This window comes from Pseudorasbora parva, chromosome 10 (assembly GCF_024679245.1).
Source record: "Pseudorasbora parva isolate DD20220531a chromosome 10, ASM2467924v1, whole genome shotgun sequence".
NCBI classification, from domain to species: Eukaryota; Metazoa; Chordata; class Actinopteri; order Cypriniformes; family Gobionidae; genus Pseudorasbora; species Pseudorasbora parva.
This window is the reverse complement of record NC_090181.1, coordinates 42,624,534-42,644,834: the sequence shown is the minus strand read 5'-3', so window position 1 is coordinate 42,644,834 and position 20,301 is coordinate 42,624,534. Positions and strand designations below refer to the sequence as shown.

At 39.8% G+C, this 20,301-nt stretch overlaps 1 protein-coding gene across 2 annotated transcripts; it reads left to right on the top strand.

Moving 5' to 3' along the window:
* The first annotated feature begins 4,056 nt into the window (after positions 1-4,056).
* On the top strand, positions 4,057-17,928 carry LOC137091596 (BRD4-interacting chromatin-remodeling complex-associated protein-like). 2 transcript variants are annotated; one of them, XM_067456183.1, is made up of 14 exons: positions 4,057-4,379; positions 5,544-5,678; positions 6,276-6,321; positions 6,456-6,498; positions 6,756-6,821; positions 7,013-8,455; positions 9,163-9,390; positions 9,510-9,780; positions 10,580-10,701; positions 10,823-10,875; positions 14,770-14,918; positions 15,009-15,103; positions 15,195-15,297; positions 15,587-17,928. In XM_067456183.1, the coding sequence occupies exons 3-14, from the start codon at positions 6,281-6,283 to the stop codon at positions 16,291-16,293; spliced, it is 3,321 nt and encodes a 1,106-aa protein (XP_067312284.1). In that variant the 5' UTR covers positions 4,057-4,379; positions 5,544-5,678; positions 6,276-6,280; the 3' UTR covers positions 16,294-17,928. The 2 variants fall into 2 exon arrangements, with proteins under 2 accessions (XP_067312284.1, XP_067312283.1); XM_067456182.1 differs by having other exon boundaries at positions 15,584-17,928.
* Positions 17,929-20,301: the final 2,373 nt, after the last annotated feature.

Sequence of the window (20,301 nt, the reverse complement as noted above, 5' to 3'; positions counted from 1 at the left end):
GGCAACCGGCAAACCCAGACTCGTCCATCAGATTGCCAGACAGAGAAGAGTGATTGGTCTCTCCAGAAAACACGTCTCCACTGCCCAATTACTTTTCTGTTCCTTTTTGTTTCACCTGGGCTGGAATTGCTTGTTTGTTTTTAATCAACAAAAAAGGTTATCTTTGGCAAATGTAAAGGCCGTTTCACGTGAAAAGTGAAATGAATAAGCCTCAGGCAGGAAATGTAGTAAAATTCAGGGTGCAGCTCAAACAAATGCTTCACTGTGCTGCCATGCTGGATTGCAGAAGAAAAGGATGCAGAATTTGTCCTGAAAAGTGTAGCCAAAATGTTTTGATCGCCGCCTGGTGGCTGGCTACAGTAAAGCTCACAAAACACACCCTCTCCGTGTAATCAAATGGGACAAGAGCCAAACTAAAAACATCCTATTAGATTTCAAATATTTTTTTCAAGTGTTCATTTTTCCAATAAGTTTGTTTTTAGTGGGTTATTTGATGCTATGAAAATTACACATTTCAAGAAGGCATCAATACATGTTCGAATGTAAAGTAAGCTTCACTTCCTGTCTCTTGAAATATTTTCATCTGATCTATAGAGGCGGGTATGCATTGATGTTTTATTAACGTGTGGCCCCCTCTGTTTAAACAAAAGGTTGAACTCGATATAGTGTTCCTTACAACTTACCAAAGATCCAGTGATCCATGGATATTGACATGAAGCCAGGAATTGGCTGTGTTTCCTGACATTTATATGTGCCTGATTTTGATGCTGGGGAAATACATAAAGCAAATTGCCTGTGAACGGTTTATATAAATACAATATAGGTGGGTCTAATCTGGGTGATCACTTATATCAATGTTATACAGTCCCTGATAAAAGTCTTGTCGCTTGTGTACAAATTGACCTAAAGTGCCGCTGAAATATATTTCTAATCAAGATTTTTTTTACAAGAAATGGCTCATTTTAATCCCACCAGCTGTTGTGATAATGTTTCAGTGAAAAACTAAACTTTCAAAAAGTATTCTAATATTCACAGCTTGGTAAAGCCCATTGAGTCAATTTTTGCAAAGACATAAGTGTTGTCACCTTGTCATATGAGCTTCACCTGTGACTAATAATGGATCAATTAGGTCTCAAGTGTGTATAAAAAGAACCCCAGTACGCTAGACCTTCACATCAACTGCAACTAGACCTCTGCAAACATGCCTAAGATTCACCCTGAGACTAAAGTTTTGATTATCAAGAGGCTGAAGACCAGATCCACTGCTGATGTGGCAGACACCTTCAATGTGTCTCAGCGTCAAGTACAGAGGATTAAAAAAAAATTTGAAGAGACTGGAGACGTTTTTGACAAGCCCAGGTCAGGCAGACCCCACAAGACAACTGCTCGAGAGGACCGTTTGTTGGCTCGAAAATCCAAGGCCAGCCCATTTTCCACTGCAGCAGAGCTCCACGAGACCTGGTGACCTGAAGTCCCTGTGTCAACCAGAACAGTTTGTCGGATTCTGTCTCGAAATGGCCTCCATGGTCGAATCAGTGCCCAGAAGCCAGCACTAAACAAAAGACAATTGAAAAACCGTGTGGCATTTGCCAAGGCCCACAGCCTGCTAAAAGGATGGACGCTGGAAAAGTGGCAGAAGGTGGACTTTCAGATGAATCTTCTGTTGAATTACACCACAGTCGCCGCAAATATTGCAGGAGACCTACTGAAGCCAGAATGGATCCGAGATTCACCCAGAAAACAGTGAAGTTTGGTGGCGGAAAAATCATGGTCTGGGGTTACATCCAGTATGGGGGTGTGCGAGAGATCTGCAGGGTGGAAGGCAACATCAATAGTCTAAAATACCAAGAAATCTTAGCTACCTCTTATATTCCCAACCATAAAAGAGGCCAAATTCTGCAGCAGGACGGTGCTCCATCGCATACTTCCATCTCCACATCAAAGTTCCTCAAGGCGAAGAAGATCAAGATGCTCCAGGATTGGTCAGCCCAGTCACCAGACATGAACATCATTGAGCATATGTGGGGTAGGATGAAAGAGGACGCATGGAAGACGAAACCAAAGAATATTGATGAACTCTGGGAGGCATGCAAGACTGCTTTCTTAGCTATTCCAGATGACTTCATCAATAAATTGTATGAATCCTGTCCAAACCGCATGGATGCAACCCTTCAAGCTCATGAAAGTCACCTTAAATTTGGATCTCACAGCACCACAACTTAATTTGCTGACATATTTTTGTATTTGCAGTTAATTTGTTCAATTTCTGTATAGGCGACAAAACTTTTGTCTTGCCAAAATTGGACCTTTCTGTCTTGATTAAATGATAAATATTTTTTCTGTGAAAATTATTTATTTCAGTGCATTAAACATCATTTGAGAGGGTTTTAGCTTTTCATATGAGCTATTTCTAACACCAATGAATTAATTAAAAGTCAGGTTAATATCAGGTATTTCTAGAAAATAGATAAGCAACAAGACTTTTGTCAGGGACTGTATATATATATATATATATATTGTCACGTCCAGTCCTAAAACTTATATAGTTTTTATCAGTGTTTACTTAAAAACATCCAATTTATGCTATAAGCTGCTAAATATTTAATTGACGAGTTGTCAGTACAATATACAGTATAATAATACAATGTATGTGGTATTATTTTACCCCAAAATTCAACATATTGACACAAAATGATAACTAGAAATCCACATTTCACTGCCTGTTGTTTCTGTGAATTGCTGCGATTCATTTGTGTCTCATTTTTGAGCTTTCGGCAGTCTGTAAAAATATACCGCAGAGTTCTTGTCAAATCAGTTTGCACAGTCAATCCCAAAGCTCTTTCCAGTTTAGAGGAGTTTTGTGTGTTTATCATGGCATTCTCGCTCAGTATTGGGAGTAAAGCGTTACTGTAATTCCACTACTTTTAGCAGTAATGTGCCTATAACTTTTGTTTTTTTCCAATCAAGTAACTTAGAAACTGAGATTGTTTACTTCATTGAATAAACTGGCAAAGAACAGAAAATGCAGATCATGGGCAGATCACACTGCAAAAGCATGATGTAAATAAAAAAATTTAACGTTCGCCAGAGCTCAAGCACAAATATGCACTGCATGGAGCATTTGCCAAGTCTGTTTTGCCAGTATCCTATAATGACAGCTTCAACTGAGGGTGCTTAGCATCCTCTGCACCCCTGTGGAAAGAGACTAGCTCATGACAATTAGACCGTCTTTGTGACTCACCTAATACAAAAGTTGATGTTGTTTCGCATTTACAAGCACTGGATGTCGGGTTGAAGAGAAGAAAGTTGCAAACGGAGGTCAGGGTTGAGGTGGTTTATTCCGGAATATTAATGTTTTAAAGCTAAAAAAATACATATTTCAAATAATTAATTAATTCATTAAAAAATATTCTAATTTAACATGCACAGTTTCAACACTAAACAACTACAGCTAGAGAATATACACAAACAGAATAACATTATTTCTCTATTATTGTGTTGGTCCCACTTTTGCTGCCAAATCAGCCCTGACCCATCGAGGCATGGGCTCCTGAAGACCCCTGAAGGTGTGCTGGGGTATCTGGCACCAATATGTTAGCAGCAGATCCTTTAAGTTCTGTAAGTTAAATTATGCTTAGGTATAAGCATATGGATGGCAGGACCCAAAGTTTCCCAGCAGAACATTGCCCAAAGCATCACACTGCCTCCGCTGGCTGGCCTTCTTCCCATAGTGCATCCTGGGGCCATGTGTTCCCCAGGTAAGAGACGCACATGCACCGGTGTAAAAGACCAGGCCACCTTCTTCCATTGCTCCATGGTCCAGATCTGATGCTCAGGCGCTTGCCCATTTTTCCTGCTTCTAACACATCGACATCAACACAAACTGTTCACTTGCTGTCTAATATATCCCACCCACTAACAGGTGCTGTGATGAAGAGATAATCAGTGTTATTCGCCTCACCTATATATAATTATATAAATTATTTAATTATAAATGATATTTAATTATTATAAATGATTTTATGTTATATATTATAAATTGACATTTAGCCCTTGCACACTGCTGTCACTTGGACATTTCATCCGTCTCTGAAGCATATCTCAGAACAAGATCTGGCAAAGTCAAAATCACTAGAATTATGTGCAGTGCGTGAAAATGCCCCAAAGCATGTGTGCATGTGATGTGTGTAAAGAGACGCGCGTTCCAGTGAAGTTCGTTCAATCAACACGCGCGCGCGCGCGCGCGCCTTCTGTCTTCCACCTCTGTGTTTGTCACCCACCCGCACGAGCCCGTCTCCCCCTCCTCTTTGAGCATGTGTGTAAGGATGGATGGCGCACAGGCCCGTCTGAAAGGACAATAATAAAGCACAAAGACGCTGGTGAGTTCCTCTCCTTCTTCCTCCTCTGTGAAATGCCGCATTAGAATACGGGCGTTATAGCGCGGCACAAGACGTGATGATGGGATGCGTATGCAGCTGTGTTTACACGAAGAGCTTTTGTGTCCGCGTCACCGTCTTCAGCAGCATCCCTTTAAACCTCAAGTGTGTCCTTACTCTGAGACGCAAACACCAAGAATTGCTCTGGTTTTGGGGGCATGATGAACGGATAATGTTGGAGTCATTGCTTAAACAACTCATAAAGCTGTCATGTCTAACATCTCATATTAAGTGTCCGTGTGTGCTGCGATAATGAAATGCGGATGTAGGTAAAGAAAAATTAGACAAAAGTGTATTTGGAGGAGATCTAGGTGCCTGGACCTTCGCTGAAAGTCCAGAGAGAGAGAGAGAGAGAGAGAGAAAGAGAGGGATTTCTAACTAGATATGTTTCGACCGAAGCAAATAAACGGATACTAAACATGCGAAGGCATGCGGTTCATCCATGTGACATGTATAATAAATCTGACATTTTATTTGAGACATTACAAATTTATAAAGCTTATAAAGTCTCACCATGTCCCAATGATATAATGTTGTTCTTCTCATTAAAATGTTATGTAGGCTATATGACAGACTTGCACTTAACTGTATTTTCCTTTTCTGAAGGGATTCCTATCATATTTCAAGCAATTCAAAACCATCGACAGAGCACATCTGAAGTGTCTAAGCTAAAGGAAATAATACATAATTTATCGGCTTTAATATATCAGGCATTTTTTTTTTTTATCGGGCTGATAACGGGAACATTAAAAATTAATATAGGCTACATCAACCGATACCGATATGGAGGACAATATATAGTACATCCCTACGGCTTTAATCTTTTCAACCAGCCAAATTTTATTCATAGTTAAAATTTATGTTTAACATTGTTAATTACTTAAAAAAGAACCAGTTTGTAAATTACTCTAATCTGACCTTAATATATTCAATAAGTGAACAAAACCTAGTAGGTTAATTTAGATTTTCTAGGCTATATTTGACCAAAAAAGTACAGAGCAGTGATTTCATTTGACAGTTTTCTGTCAGGCCATTACGTTTTCAGCATCCATAGCATTGCAAGGACTATTGAATAGCATTCTGTACTCCGCATGTTTACTTTCCCAGATCCCGACGACTCAATGTCTCAGCTGAGAAGCAGTCCAAATGCCTGGTTTTCTCACAGCCAGTCCCTGAAATCCAGTCAATGAAGTGCCCACAAACTCTTTCTCCCTGCTCTGGATGGAGCCACTATAATAAAAGGTTAGATTACTTCACAAAACCAAGATTACTTCATAATCACATACTTTTATCTCATTTAATACATTATACAAGTAGAGATTTACTAGATATTTACATTCTTAAAAAAATCTAAAATAGCATATATATATATATATGTATATATATATATGTATATATATATATGTATATATATATATGTATATATATATATATGTATATATATATATATGTATATATATATATATATATATATATATGTATATATATATATATATATGTATATATATATATATATATATATGTATATATATATATATATATATATATGTATATATATATATATATATATATATATATATATATATATATATGTATATATATATATATATATTTATATATATATATATATATATATATATATATATATATAAAATTGCATATACATAAAAGTGAATTTGTTATTTGAGTTCATTGTTATAGTTAAGTTTTATATGAACACAATACTGACATATATTTATTATATCAAGTGATGCATGCATATTTTATCCATACATAATTTATTTTGTTCAACATTTTCTTATAGTTTTTTAATTCCCACCCACTTTTCCTCTTAATTAGTTGAAATGGAGTATGAAGATGGTACTTGTTTACTTGATGTTTTGTGGTAAGTGCGGTTACATCCAATAAATAAATATTTCTCAGTTTGTATGTATTTTATAAAAAATAAAAACATCCACATCGGAAGATTTGCAAGATAGTTTGCGCATGTTAACTATTAAATGTTTTGCTTTGAAACAGTGACCCTCAAGCCCTGAATGATTTTCTTCATGGGACAAATGAGGTATGAAGAGATTATAATATTACTGTGTGGCTGAAATTGAAGTTATTTTTAGACTACCTGTTACAGTACTTTCTCTAAAACTTATTTCAGTTGTGGTAATTTTGGAACCTTTCCACACTTATAATGTTATATGTTAGGAGATCTTACGTGAAGAGCTTAGCAGGAGAAACTCTGGTTGTTTACATTTTTTGCAAATACGAGGTCTAAAAAACATACCCCATGCAATTAACTGTGCCTCCTTCCTTCTGTTCAAACAGCTGCCAAGTGGAGACTTACTTATTAATTCATCCTCTGGAGAGCCATCACTCTTCACAGACACTCCAGTAAGTCTAGACATCTCTCCCTATGGAAGAGGGAGCATGGGGACCTCCCAGAATTCAGTACTGCATGTCTGTCTGTCTAACAAAACCCACCTTTTAGCATTAAAAGAATGGATATGCTAAATAAAAAAATAAATAAAAAAAAGTGTGTTCCCAGCAAACTTTTTATGTAATTGTGACCTTTTATTCTGCAGAGTCCTGCATCTCTGTTAGCAGATGATGGAAGTTCTCAGGACACTCCTGTCTCTGGCTGTGTAGATCTGTCCTTTCTGGATGAGGCGCTGCTGTCATCACCAGTATCATCACTGGGAAGTGAAGGTCCACAAGAGGCACCAGAAGATCCCAATTTCCACTTGGTGGATCAACAGAAAGAGTCAGAAGAGATCTGTGACATTCTCCAGCAGAGTCTCCAAGAGGCAGACATCACTGAGGACACTCTTGCATTAGAAGCAGGACTTGCCCAGACAGCAGAAACTCTCCAGCTTGGTTTGTCCCTTCCTTTGCCTGCAACACCATATATCTCCAAACCATTGACCATGCCTGGCTTGATCTCTGTACCAAAGGACACACAAACAGCAGTGGAGCCTCCTCAGCCATCTTTATTAGCTGTTGGTCCAGGCTGCCCCTCACTCAAGCCTCCAGGAACTCAGTTAATGAGTCTTCTTCCTGGAAATGTCTTCCCCACACCCCCACTCGAGGCATCATTTTCTATTAATTCAGCACAAAGCACCAGCATGATTACCCAAAAGACCCTGCCAAGCCTCACAAGCTGCCAGATGTTGTCCTCCACCATTAGAACAATGACTCCATCGGTGGTCATGTTACAAAAAACACCTCTTCCCATTCAGCCTAGGTTACCTGTCAACATCCATCCCAGGCTTGTACAGATCAGTCCCAGGCCATCCGGACAGAAACCATTGTCAGGATTTGCCTTCATCTCAGCAAATACGACACAGAGTGTCTTGTTATCCCCTCCTGTTGGCTCAAAGCAGTGCTTGCAAACACAGTCCGCACCAAGTGTTAGCAAACCTGTTAGCTTTAATTTGGTTGGTCAGGGAGGCCCCATTGTCATTCAACCCCAAGATCCTTTTCAGGGTCAGAGACAATTCTTTCTGCCCAGCCAAACACTTGCAACTACAACCCAGTCTACCAGCATTTCAAGGTGTCTTTTTAGTACACCAAGCAAACCTAATGTTGACAGTTCTCAAATTGTGACTATACAGCCAAGGCAAATTAACTTCAGCCCTATTTTTACCTCCCCAACTGGACAACTCACCCTCAAACATGGGGCTCTTCTAGAAGGGGCTTTACCAATTCGGCCAACACCTCCCACAGTCTTCCAGATGCCAACACAGCTAGCAGGGACCTATGCACCTCAAGTGCAGGGGCAGCATGATGCTGGTGTTCAAAACACGGTCGGAAACCAGATCAGATTGATTAATAATGCTAGTATGCTCGTTCCTGATATGACCACCACACCAAAAGTGAATGGTCAGTTAGTGATACAAAGTCTGCTTCCAGCACAAAGAGCTCTGGTTGGGGGACCTGAGGAGAAGGTGAGTCTTACGCAGCATTCAGTGCTTCTCTTGCCTGAGAAAACAACAGAAGATGAGGAGAAAGTCAACAAACCCCTTCAAGTGAGTTCATTTGTGTCACTTTCGGATGTAACAATGTCAAAGGACAAATCTGGTGAAAAATGAACCTAGGGGTAATTAACAGATGGTTACCGAAAACGATGGGATGCGTTTTAATGAAAATCGAATGTAAAGAATTTTATCTCTAAAAACAGATTAGCTTATAACGCTAGTATATGGGGTATATAGTAAGTAAAATCTCTAGTTAAAGGACAACTCCGGTGAGAAATGAACCTAGGGGTAATTAACAGATGGTTACCGAGTAGATCGTTCTCTGGGATGCGTTTTCATGAAAATCGAATGTAAAGAGTTTTATCTTTAAAAACAGATTAGCTTATAACACTAGTCTATGGGGCACACAGTAGACACAGGGTGGTAAAATTAAATCTACACTAACACGGTAGCATAATGAGGGTCCCTACATGCAAACCGAAGCATTAAAAACTTTGTAAGTGTACAAACAGTTTAAAAAAAGATACTTTATAAACACAGTCCATTACGTGTATACAGACAGTAGCCATCTTGGAAAACAGTCTCAACCATTCAAGCCATATTACCCCTATGTTCATTTTCCTTTAAGAATGGTCTTTATGTTGTCAAAATGTAAATAATTTAAACGCTATAATTGCATTTTGAAATCATGGTTGTATTCCAATGGGTTTGGGGCTCAATACATTTGTTCACTGGTTTTATTTAACTTGATTTGGTAGGAAAGCAGATTGCTTCCTCAAGCTTCAGTGGAAGCACCCATTGTGGAGATTCATCAGCCCTCTCCAGTATCAACTCTACTACAGTCATCAGCAGATGTTAGTTGTACCCCTGAGCCAGTTTTGCCATTATCCCCACAACTGATCACCCAAACAGAAGAGCAACAATTTACTGAAGGAGAGCATAATCCATTGCATCACAATCAGGCATCAATGCATCTTCCCCAACAGGTACATTCAATTGTGCTCTGTCATATGTTCTCAAGCATTTTGTGCAATTGCATTCAAAGACAGAAATGAAAATGCAATAGTATTAGGAAAGTATTTTGAATATACGTCTTTCCCTGCAGTATCCACTTAAACCGTCAGAGATCTTAGCTGCAACTCTGTTTGTGCAAATGGACAACGACGTCTCTACTGCCACAGGAGAAACTGAGGATTCACTTACACCTTTGATGGCATCTGAGATTTTCTCTGCACTGTGTGAGAGTAAAGAGATTCCTTTGTCAGTGCACCACGGCTCAGACCACAGTGACTTTCAACAGCAAACTCCTATTGGCCAGTGCACTGTAAAGACCACAAGCACAGACTCCATGATGGGCTCAACATCCACAGCCTCAGGTGAGCTGGATCCCACGTCGACTGCTCTTGGTACTGAACCCAAGTGCCAGGAGGGGCCTGTAAAGAGTAAGAGCCCTTCCCTTTCCTCAGAAAAGTTGTTAATTTATCAGCAGCAGTTTATCTAATTCATGTGTTACCTGAGATTAGAGGAAACCTGAGAGCAAGCAGTGACCACGGAATCAACACTCATGTGAATGTGCACAAAAGTTTTAATTAAAGAATAGCATGAACACATAACTAGTCTAAACAAACATACACACACAAAGTGAAACAAAAGTGAAAGTGATTGAAAAAACTGGGGAATGAAACTATGTACACTTAAGTTAGTTAGCCACCTGACCAAAACCATCAGTTTCTTAATTTAAAGCATGCTGGTAACAAGAAGAATACATCTTACGCTAAACCTCTGTTTAGTTAGTTTAGTGTATGACACTTGCTTTGCCTTAGCTGTTGAATGAGTGTCTGGATCCTGTTCGGAGAAAAGTCTTGATGGTGCAATAGTTTGATGGTGCTGAAGTTGCCATTAGGTTCTTCCGGGTTGAGGGAAGATTGACGAACTTCAGCGATATTAGTCTGAATCTGTTGTTATCGGGGGCATAGTGGTGGAAAGTTACAGCATGGCTTGACCCTGACTTTGGTCCTGCTACAGTACGTGAATATTGGATATATGAAAATCAATCCTATTGCTGTAGCTGTGAAAGTAGAAATAAAGAACCATTGTTAGAAACATATTCTTTATAACAAACACATTTTTGTTCTAATAATCCTATCATTATATTTGATACCTCTTCCTGATCAGAGCTCACAGTCCCTTATGCAAGGAACAACAGTGGGATAATCTCTTTGGACCAGCATGACTTACGGGAGATGGGACCCCGTCATTCCCAGGACAAAGAGACCTACTCAGCACTTCAGAAGAAGGTCAATGTGCAAATATAATAAATAAATGTGTCTTTCAGGGAGAACAGTCTTTCAGGAAGATATGTTATTTAAAAGTATTTAGGAAAGTATTATGTTATTAATATCCCTTTTTATGTCACAGACACCAAGCAGTGTGAAAGAGGAAACACTGACACTAGCAAACAGGCAACACATGTAAGTAAAAAACATTTGCTCAATAGCATTTTAATTATATGTAGATATCAGTATGGATTCGAAAATACGCAAGGTTACTTGCATAACTCCAGTTCTCTGAAAACTGAGTGAGGTATCTCACTATGGAAGAGGTGAAAGACCATTGAATCAGTAATGGCATATCTGTCAGAAGACCGAGCAATCTCAGCAATCACAGGAGCCCTGTGTGAACTGCTGTACTGCTTTAAAAGTACATTCCAGAAATATGACAACTCAAGACAGATACCATACTCTGTCCATACCATAAAACTAGGGTTATGCAAGTAACCTAAAGTTAGCTTTTAAACATTAATTTGGTATCTCACAATATAAAGATGATTCCTGCTTTTAATGCTGACTCAAGCTGTAGTGTCATTTTATCTGACGTCTTTAGGAACTGATAATGAGAACCGTGTGCCAGTGGAAGGTAGATTGTGGTATATATGTGAAGAGTTGTCATGCTGGTAACAGCGCAAGAATCAGAGTCCTGCAAGGGTCCATTTTTGGAGACCCGCCCCCGCCCGTACCTGCAAGGTTCAGCACCAGAGCCGACCCGTGACCCGTGAAATATCAAAATTAAATCCGAACCCGCCCAGACCCATTCATATTTGGCCCGTTACCCGACCCGTGCCCGCGATAAATCACACACGCTAAAATCATTCCAATTAAAATGCTTTATTTTTTATCTTGCACCTCTCTTAACATCAACAGCGCTATGAATGGGCAAATGAAACAGGCTCTGCCTTTAAAGACTCGTTGTCAACAATTTCATATACTCCACTCACCAACTTTACTTTTACTTCATCCATAGATACTCCTGCACGCTCACTCCATCTGGGCTACGAGAGGCATCAACAAAAGTTTCAATGTCACAGTGGTGGTGACGTGATGGTCAAATGGCATATCGTTGTTGCGTATGTGTAATGGTAATTTGGACATAGAAATTGTAATATAGTATGTTCGCGGGGGGAAGAAGGAGGTGGGAACCGGCAAACATTTAAAAGACTTTAACCAAACAAAACGAAAGTAACGTGGGCAGCCTCTCACGGACAACAGCCACGCGCACACACATAATAAAACGTAAACACAACTTAACTTCAAATCCAGGTCTGGTGATCTCTCATCCTTTAATGGCGTCGCTCGTCCTTATATTCCTCGAGCTCCCTCAGAGGTTTTGAGACCGGTGTGGCTCGCAGGGGACACTCATTCACAATCACGCCCCGGTCTCGCTCGCTCTCTCGCTCGTCCACCTCACCACAGAAATATTGCACATATTTTTCATCCACGCTACTACCCGCCCACACAGAGTTAATTATCCGCCCGCATCCCCGCCCGTGAATTTGATAAATGTCACAATCCACCCGTTTTAGCCACTTTTATGCGGGTACCCAACCCGTTGCGGGACTTTAGCAAGAATATCTTGCACATAAGCACTCTTGTACAAATTGGCTATTCTTGAGGTGGAAAGAGATCCAAGGCCCACTGAAAACTAGATATGAAATCACAGGAACTCTGTTAGTCAGACTAGTTGATTGGGAAATAAAAGACAATACATTTTAAAGAAAGAAAATGTACCTTAGATCAGGGATTTTCCAGAAAGCCTCTTTCCCTGCACAAAAGGCACTTTGATTTCTGCCTGGTAGGTGAGCAGTGGACAATACATGGTTGCATATGAGACTTGGACAGGGGTGTCCAATTCTGGTCCTGGAGGGCCAATACCCTGCAGAGTTTAGCTTCAACTTGTCCCAGAATACCTGCTTGGAAGTTTCAAGTAATACTAAAGTATACTTTAATTTGGTTAAGATGTTTAATTGGGGTGGACAAACTGATCCTCAACAAACCCGTCTCCTGCGTGATGACTCCGATCTTCAACCGGATGGAACTGGATAAATATTCTGTATGTTCTGATGTGATCTGACCTGTAATGTTTGCCTGAATTGTAATCATACACTGTTTATTCGTTGACCTGAGGAGAAATAGCACCCCGACTGAGCCTGGTTTCTCCCAATGCTATTTTCTTTATTCTGTCACCTGATGAAGTTTTGGTTCCTTGCCACCATTGCCTCTTTTGCCTCTGGTGTTTGGCTTGCTTAGCTGGGGACACTAAATATTCACCTACATTACTGATCTGCCTGCATTTATACTATATGATAATTCAACTGAGCTGGATGACATTACTGTTTTCTCCAGAGCGGCTGTACAGCCAAATTAAAATCTGTTGCATTATTTTCCTATCACTGTGAAGCTGCTTTGAAACGATCTGAATTGTAAAAAGCGCTATATAAATAATTAAAGGTGACTTGCCTTGACATAAACTCAAGTCAACAGTGACAGTGGCCCTCCAGGAGTAAGATTAGTAGTATTATCTTCCCCAAATCTGATTTGCCTTGTGAGAGTTTCCAATCCCTATACAAAATGTTTCCCCTAGAGCAGCGGTGCCAAATTCAGTTCCAGGAGGGCCACAGTCCTGATTATTTTAGCTTCAACCAAAACTAAATACACCTGAGTCGACTGATCAAGTCCCTCAGGATTACTTGAAAACTACAGGTAGTTCTGTTGAAGCAGGTTGGGAACTAAACTCTGCCGGACAGTTGCTCGTCAGAAGCTGAATTCGATACCCTTGCCCCAGAGAGAACGTGTGTCAGTGTTTTTTAGGGCTAAAAACAAATCTCTGTTTTTAGAACAGTTTGAAGAACTACTTTTTGTTCTTTACTCTCAAAAGTAGTTTGTCTAAAGTAATTTGTGTATGCAGATATTCTGAGACTGTGATGTATCAGTATGGTTAGAGCTGCTTTTATAATATCTTTGATAAGAGTGCAATGCTGAGTCCAAATAGCTTCATTAGAAGCTTGTACACTTTTCTTTGCAAATTGGAGATATCGACTATGAGTAGCATAAATAGGCTATTAAGAAAGAAAACTTTTGGAGATTGGATAAGGTCAAGCGGTTAAAGCTCGAGACTGAAAACGAAGGTTGACGTTTCAATCCTTGCAGTGAAGTATATGGTTATACAAACATGAGTCTTGCTGTAAGTCACTGAATAAATGTGTCTGCTAAATGATTGCCTTTCTACTTACATACAACGGATTAACCACTGAAGGCCAAAATAATCTGATTTTCACTACACATGCAGACAGTGAGGGTATAAGCTTGCTAGGATGTAGATTAGGGAAGTGTTTCCCAAATGTGCTCCTGGATGCACTCCAACAGTACACATTTCGTCTCACTTTTCTGACTCATTCATTTTAAGCATTGCGTTCAATCAGATGCATTTGATTAGGAAGAGTTCGGAAATGTGTATGGTTGGCATGGTTGAGAAACACCGGATTAGAGGGAAGTCTCTGACCATCGTAAAAACAAAAAAAACTTTAATCACCAGGGTCCCACAGAGAAGCAGACCATTGAATAATAGCTCATCTACAAACTCCAGTAAGAGGGTCTCACCAGTCTGAACACTAGCTAGCCTGAATGTCTGTTTGGGAAAGATAGCGTCTCCGTCATCCTTATTGGGAATGCTGCAGAGGAGGCGTGCAAGCATCCCAACCGTCTCTTGGACAGCTTCCACTTCACTGAAGTCAACACGCAGATGTTGTTTAAATAGCATTGCCCATTCAGAGGAATCTACCTCAGTAATATTATGACAACCAGTGAGTTCCAATGGCTGAGAGTTTAACTAAATTTGTATAAAGATGAGAAGTCACTTAACAGTGCAGTAAGAGAGACTGCAGTTTTTTGCCTTGTCCAAGATACCATAGTGAGATATTCAAATGTTTGAAAGACAAAATGAATAATGGTGGAAGTCATCAATAAATAATTGTTAAAATGGTAACAATACTTGTTAACAAAAAAATTCTGTGTGCATTTTGTTCTTTGCAGGCTCAAACAGCAGCTATCTTTGGACCGCAGTGCTGTTCTCAGTCCAAACACTTCAGCTCCGTTTGTTTCAGTGGAGGATGCGGTCAGACATTTGCTGCCCTACCATACTTGTGCTAGAGCTCTACCCAGTCAGGCGGACTTTATCTCAGGTTTGACTCCTATGAAAAAGTTTGAATTTGATAAGATTACAGAACTGCTGTACCCCATTGTAAACAAAATATCTGTCAATCTTTGTGCAGTGGACAAGCAGTTTGAATGTTTTTCGGTTGTTCTGTTGAATCGAGTCAAAGATATGCTAAACAAGTACAGGCAACTACTTCTGGCTGAATCTCTGGTAGGAGATGGCATTTTAAAACGCTGATTTATTTGAGTTTTTCTGGGGAATATAATTGGTGGCAAATCTGAGTTGTTATTGCTTTCTTTAGCAGGAGAGCCCATCAGCAGAGATGGTGATGCTAGAGCGTTTGTTTCTCCAGTCAGAGAGACTCTCGCTGGGGGAGGATAGACGGCGAGCCAGAAGAGATCCAGGTATAAAGGCTCAGGATTATTTAGTGTGCCAATGTTTCTTACTAGTTTCTTTTCATTGAGATGCTCATGTTATTCTGTTAAAGCAGGATTCCTCAAATCTGCCCTAATTAAACTCATCTACCTGTAATTTTCTAGCCAATCTGAAAACCTTGATTAGCTTTCTCAGGTGTCTTTGATTAGAGTTGGAGCTGAACTGTGGAGGGCATTGAACCTCTAGGATCGGATTTGAGAAACTCTGACTAGAAATGGTGAAATGTTAAGAGGTTTCATTATTTTGCTGGTTTAGCAGAGTCCTTCCTGATGTCACGGCCTAAGATCTCATCTCAGCATGATCTAGTGTCGACTGTCCAGAGTGGCCTTTCCGATTGTCCTTCATCTCCACCGTGGTGGACCTTGCAATCTGACAGACCTCCTGGCCTCAAGACATATCGCTCCAGCAGCAGAGGAGCACTGCGCCTCACTATCAAACATGAGTCAGGATCCAGCAAAGTCATCCACAACTCTGCATGCGATGCCTCAATTGCCATCTCTGGGTATAAACGAAACTACAGCGGGCAGTTAACTAAAGGAGGAGCCTTACAGGGGAAAGACGAATCCCTCAGGCCTCCTTTATCAAATGCTGAAGAGAACCAAAATGAACTAAGCAAGCTGAAATTAAACCCTGATATGGAAACAACTAGGACAGGTAGCGATTCACAGAACCACTCTGATTCTGTGACCATGCCAGACTATGTAGCTTCAAGGGTGCAAGGCTTACTTCCAGAGCCGTGCACTCCAGTGCTTAAAAGGAACAGGCTGGTTGCTTCGGCAGCAGAGTCTCCAAGTTTGCCTGCACTAGTAGAGGACGGGGATCTTTGTGAACACCTGCAAAGTGCTATAGACAGCATCCTGGAGCTGCAAAGGTTGCAGGGTTCTGCAGCAGGGGTTAAACATAAGATTCAACAGCTTCATGCACTTGATCAGGCAGTCAGCAGCATGCTAGAAGGACAACTATGAGATGGAGAGGAAGGAAGTGCAAGATAAACAGAAAGCTTCGGGATTCACCAGTCTTTTGTTGGGAAAATAGCAGTAGCGCTTTATTTTACAGTCCTGTTCCCCATGTACATACTATGTATTTATTACAGTAATTACATTAACTGGGTAATAACTAGATATTTACCCTGAACCTACCCCTAAACCCTTATATTACCCACAGGGCTTGACATTAACACCCGTGTCGAATTGTATTTCAGCAGTGGTGTGTAACGCAGTCACTCCTAATAGGCACTTTGGCAGGTTGAATTTATACATAATATATTTTTCAATTGTAGTCTTTTAAAAAGACATCTGATATACACTCGCCTAAAGGATTATTAGGAACACCTGTTCAATTTTTCAGTGCAATTATCTAATCAACCAATCACATGACAATTGCTTCAATGCCTTTAGGGGTGTGGTCCTGGTCAAGACAATCTCCTGAACTCCAAACTGAATGTCAGAATGGGAAAGAAAGGTGATTTAAGCAATTTTGAGCGTGGCATGGTTGTTGGTGCCAGACGGGCCGGTCTGAGTATTTCACAATCTGCTCAGTTACTGGGATTTTCACGCACAACCATTTCTAGGGTTTATAAAGAATGGTGTGAAAAGGGAAAAACATCCAGTATGCGGCAGTCCTGTGGACGAAAATGCCTTGTTGATGCTAGAGGTCAGAGGAGAATGGACCGACTGATTTAAGCTGATAGAAGAGCAACTTTGACTGAAATAACCACTCGTTACAACCGAGGTATGCAGCAAAGCATTTGTGAAGCCACAACACGCACAACCTTGAGGCGGATGGGCTACAATAGCAGAAGACCCCACCGGGTACCACTCATCTCCACTACAAATAGGAAAAAGAGGCTACAATTTGCACAGTTGGAAAAATGGCATCGTTTAAATTTCACGGCCTACCTGAGCATTGTTTCTGACCATGTCCATCCCTTTATGACCACCATGTACCCATCCTCTGATGGCCACTTCCAGCAGGATAATGCACCATGTCACAAAGCTCGAATCATTTCAAATTGGTTTCTTGAACATGACAATGAGTTGACTGTACTAAAATGGCCGCCACAGTCACCAGATCTCAACCCAATAGAGCATCTTTGGGATGTGGTGGAACGGGAGCTTCGTGCCCTGGATGTGCATCCCACAAATCTCCATCAACTGCAAGATGCTATCCTATCAATATGGGCCAACATTTCTAAAGAATGCTTTCAGCACCTTGTTGAATCAATGCCACGTAGAATTAAGGCAGTTCTGAAGGCGAAAGGGGGTCAAACACAGTATTAGTGTGGTGTTCCTAATAATCCTTTAGGTGAGTGTAATAAACTATACATACATATCGAGACTGAAATATCTGAAACGCTTCTAAAACTATTTTTCGGCAGAATAGACACATATCAGCTGTTCACTAAAGAAAAGTGTGTTGGATTTACATTATTTAATTGTATCCATCGGTCCCACATGAATTAAGTTAAACAAAAAAAATTGTTGGTGTAACTTCACCAATCATGGAATGAATACATGTTAAGAGACCCAATTAGGTAGTCTCAAAGTGAATTTTATATGGCTCACTGACATGATTCAAGCATTCAAGTTTATATATTTTTATCTTTCACAACTGAACTACAATACTGCTCTAGATAGTTGACAAACTTTTAGCTAGCAATAGCACACATTAGCATCTTAAATGCTAAGCAAATTAAATAAGAATTAGAATCTCTTTTTTCAGCGAAGCCGTAACAGGTCCACAGCCTAAGCAAATGCTCCATTCTTCTCCACAATGGTAACCCAGTGATTTAAATTCTTCTAATAATTCCAACATAATAGAATTTAACACAATCAAGTCTTTCCCTTTCTCATCTTGCTCAAAACATATAAAATAACACTTTTACATATAAAATAACACATTCTCTCTCTTTATTTAGCCATATGCAAAGCATGCTGGAAACTAACAAGCGCCGCCCAGTTTTAGTTAATGCAACACAAACGGATGAAGTAAAATTCAATTTGACTTATATTTAAGTTGATTGAACACAATCAAATGAAGTTAGGACAAATGTATAGCTAATAGTAGTTGCTTCAGCTAAGTCTAATTAAGCTATTTGAACAAGCAGTAAAAATGATTTTTTTTCAGTGTTGTAATTCAATAATGCTTTGGAATATAGAATTGACTTTGGTCTTGACTTAAAGCCGAAATGCTGAGTGGCTAGTAACTTTGGGGAATCAGCCACAGTGGCTGGTGAGCAAAAGTTAATGTCAAGCCCTGATCTAAGTACACTGCAAGTACATGTACTGTAAAATAAAGTGCAACCAATATAGCCTGTACATCTCCATCCACATCCAGCAGAGACTAATTTTATACATTTTTCCTGAGGAAGAAAGTCCCATCTATTATTATTTATTGTGTAAATAGAGTGAACAGAATCTGGGAAGGTTTTTTGGAACCTTTTTGTGAAGATACATTTCAGTAATTTATAGTCTTCTATCAGTTTAAGACGAGATGGTTTGAATGTCTGTATATCCCATTTCGATGTGAATGTAATAAGACTTCTCTTCTAATGGGGATTTAGGTCTGTTTAACGTTGTTCGGTTATTTTGATAAGGAACCAAACCAGAGTTCACTTGAAAAGGCAGCTTGGTGTACAGTTCATGTAGAATTAAAATGGCACAACAGCCTTAACCTGTGAAAACTGCCTTGTACAGCAGATGTAAGAATGTATCAAGGCAAAGTGCTTGGTCCGAACTGAAGTTCAGAAAACACCAGCCAATGTACTGATGTCAAGTAAACTTTCCACTAGAGTTCAGTGCGCCATCAACTCTAGCCTGAAACCAGCCCATGTGTTGCATGCTCAGACAGGACACAGAATGATGTCTGTTCCAGCTTGTTTACCCCCAAAGAAAATACACTGTATTTCACCAGCAAAACTAATGAAAACACCAGTGAGATTTAATAATACAGACTAAAAATGTAAAGCATAACAGGATCTCCACTGAGCAAATGGCAGATTTAATGTATGCCTTATTCCTGCGGTGTCCAAACCCGTTCTGGGAGGACCACTGCCCTGTCCAGGCTCAAATCTGCAGGACGTTGGCCCTCCAGGTGCAGGATTGGACACCCTGCCTTATTCTGTCACTGTAATGAACTGTACGATTCCTATTGTGTTCTTAAGTCAAGATGATATATAGATAGATGCAAAAGCAATAAGTAGCAGATGGTTGATAAAATGTGGTTGTGCCTCAATCAAAATACTAAATTCTTTTGGACTTCACTGTAAATCATTCAGCTGTTTGAAAATGATTACTGATGTTCAACAACACACAATTATACAAGGTCTGTACTCCAAACTATTAAGTTAACATTAACTATTATTGTTAATGTTTGACAATCTACTTCAATGTCATGCTCACGTTACACCAGCGATGATGACTTCATAACTGGATAATGGAGTAGTATAGTAAGGGATTTTAAATGTTAGTTGTGCCACTTGATGTACATGTCATTACTAATATTTTTCCCAAGTTGTATGTTCACGTTTTATGAGACAGGAAAGTCTTTAAATGTTTATGTATTGCTTACCTGACAAACGCTATGCACTACACTTGGCCGCCAAACTACATGCTGTGACTGGCCCTAAATGTGACGAGATGTTTGTAACACACCCCATTTTGTTGGAGTTTAACTTGTGTGTACTTTTACTGTGAAACGTAGCATATTTGACACTGGTCCAAAACAGTCATTTGACACACAGATTGTTCTGATGCCACAATCGAAGAGGCCTTAAAGCTGCTGTACCAGAATCACTAGATCAGATGTTAAGACCCGACATCACTGATGTGACCAAAACATTTCTACAGACTATTTATTAAATCTTGGTTTTCTAAGTAATAAACAGTAAACCTGTACGAGTGTTGGATTGTTTTATGTACAGCGGTCATGCAGGATAAGATGTATACGTATCTACATTGTAAAGAAAAACTGAC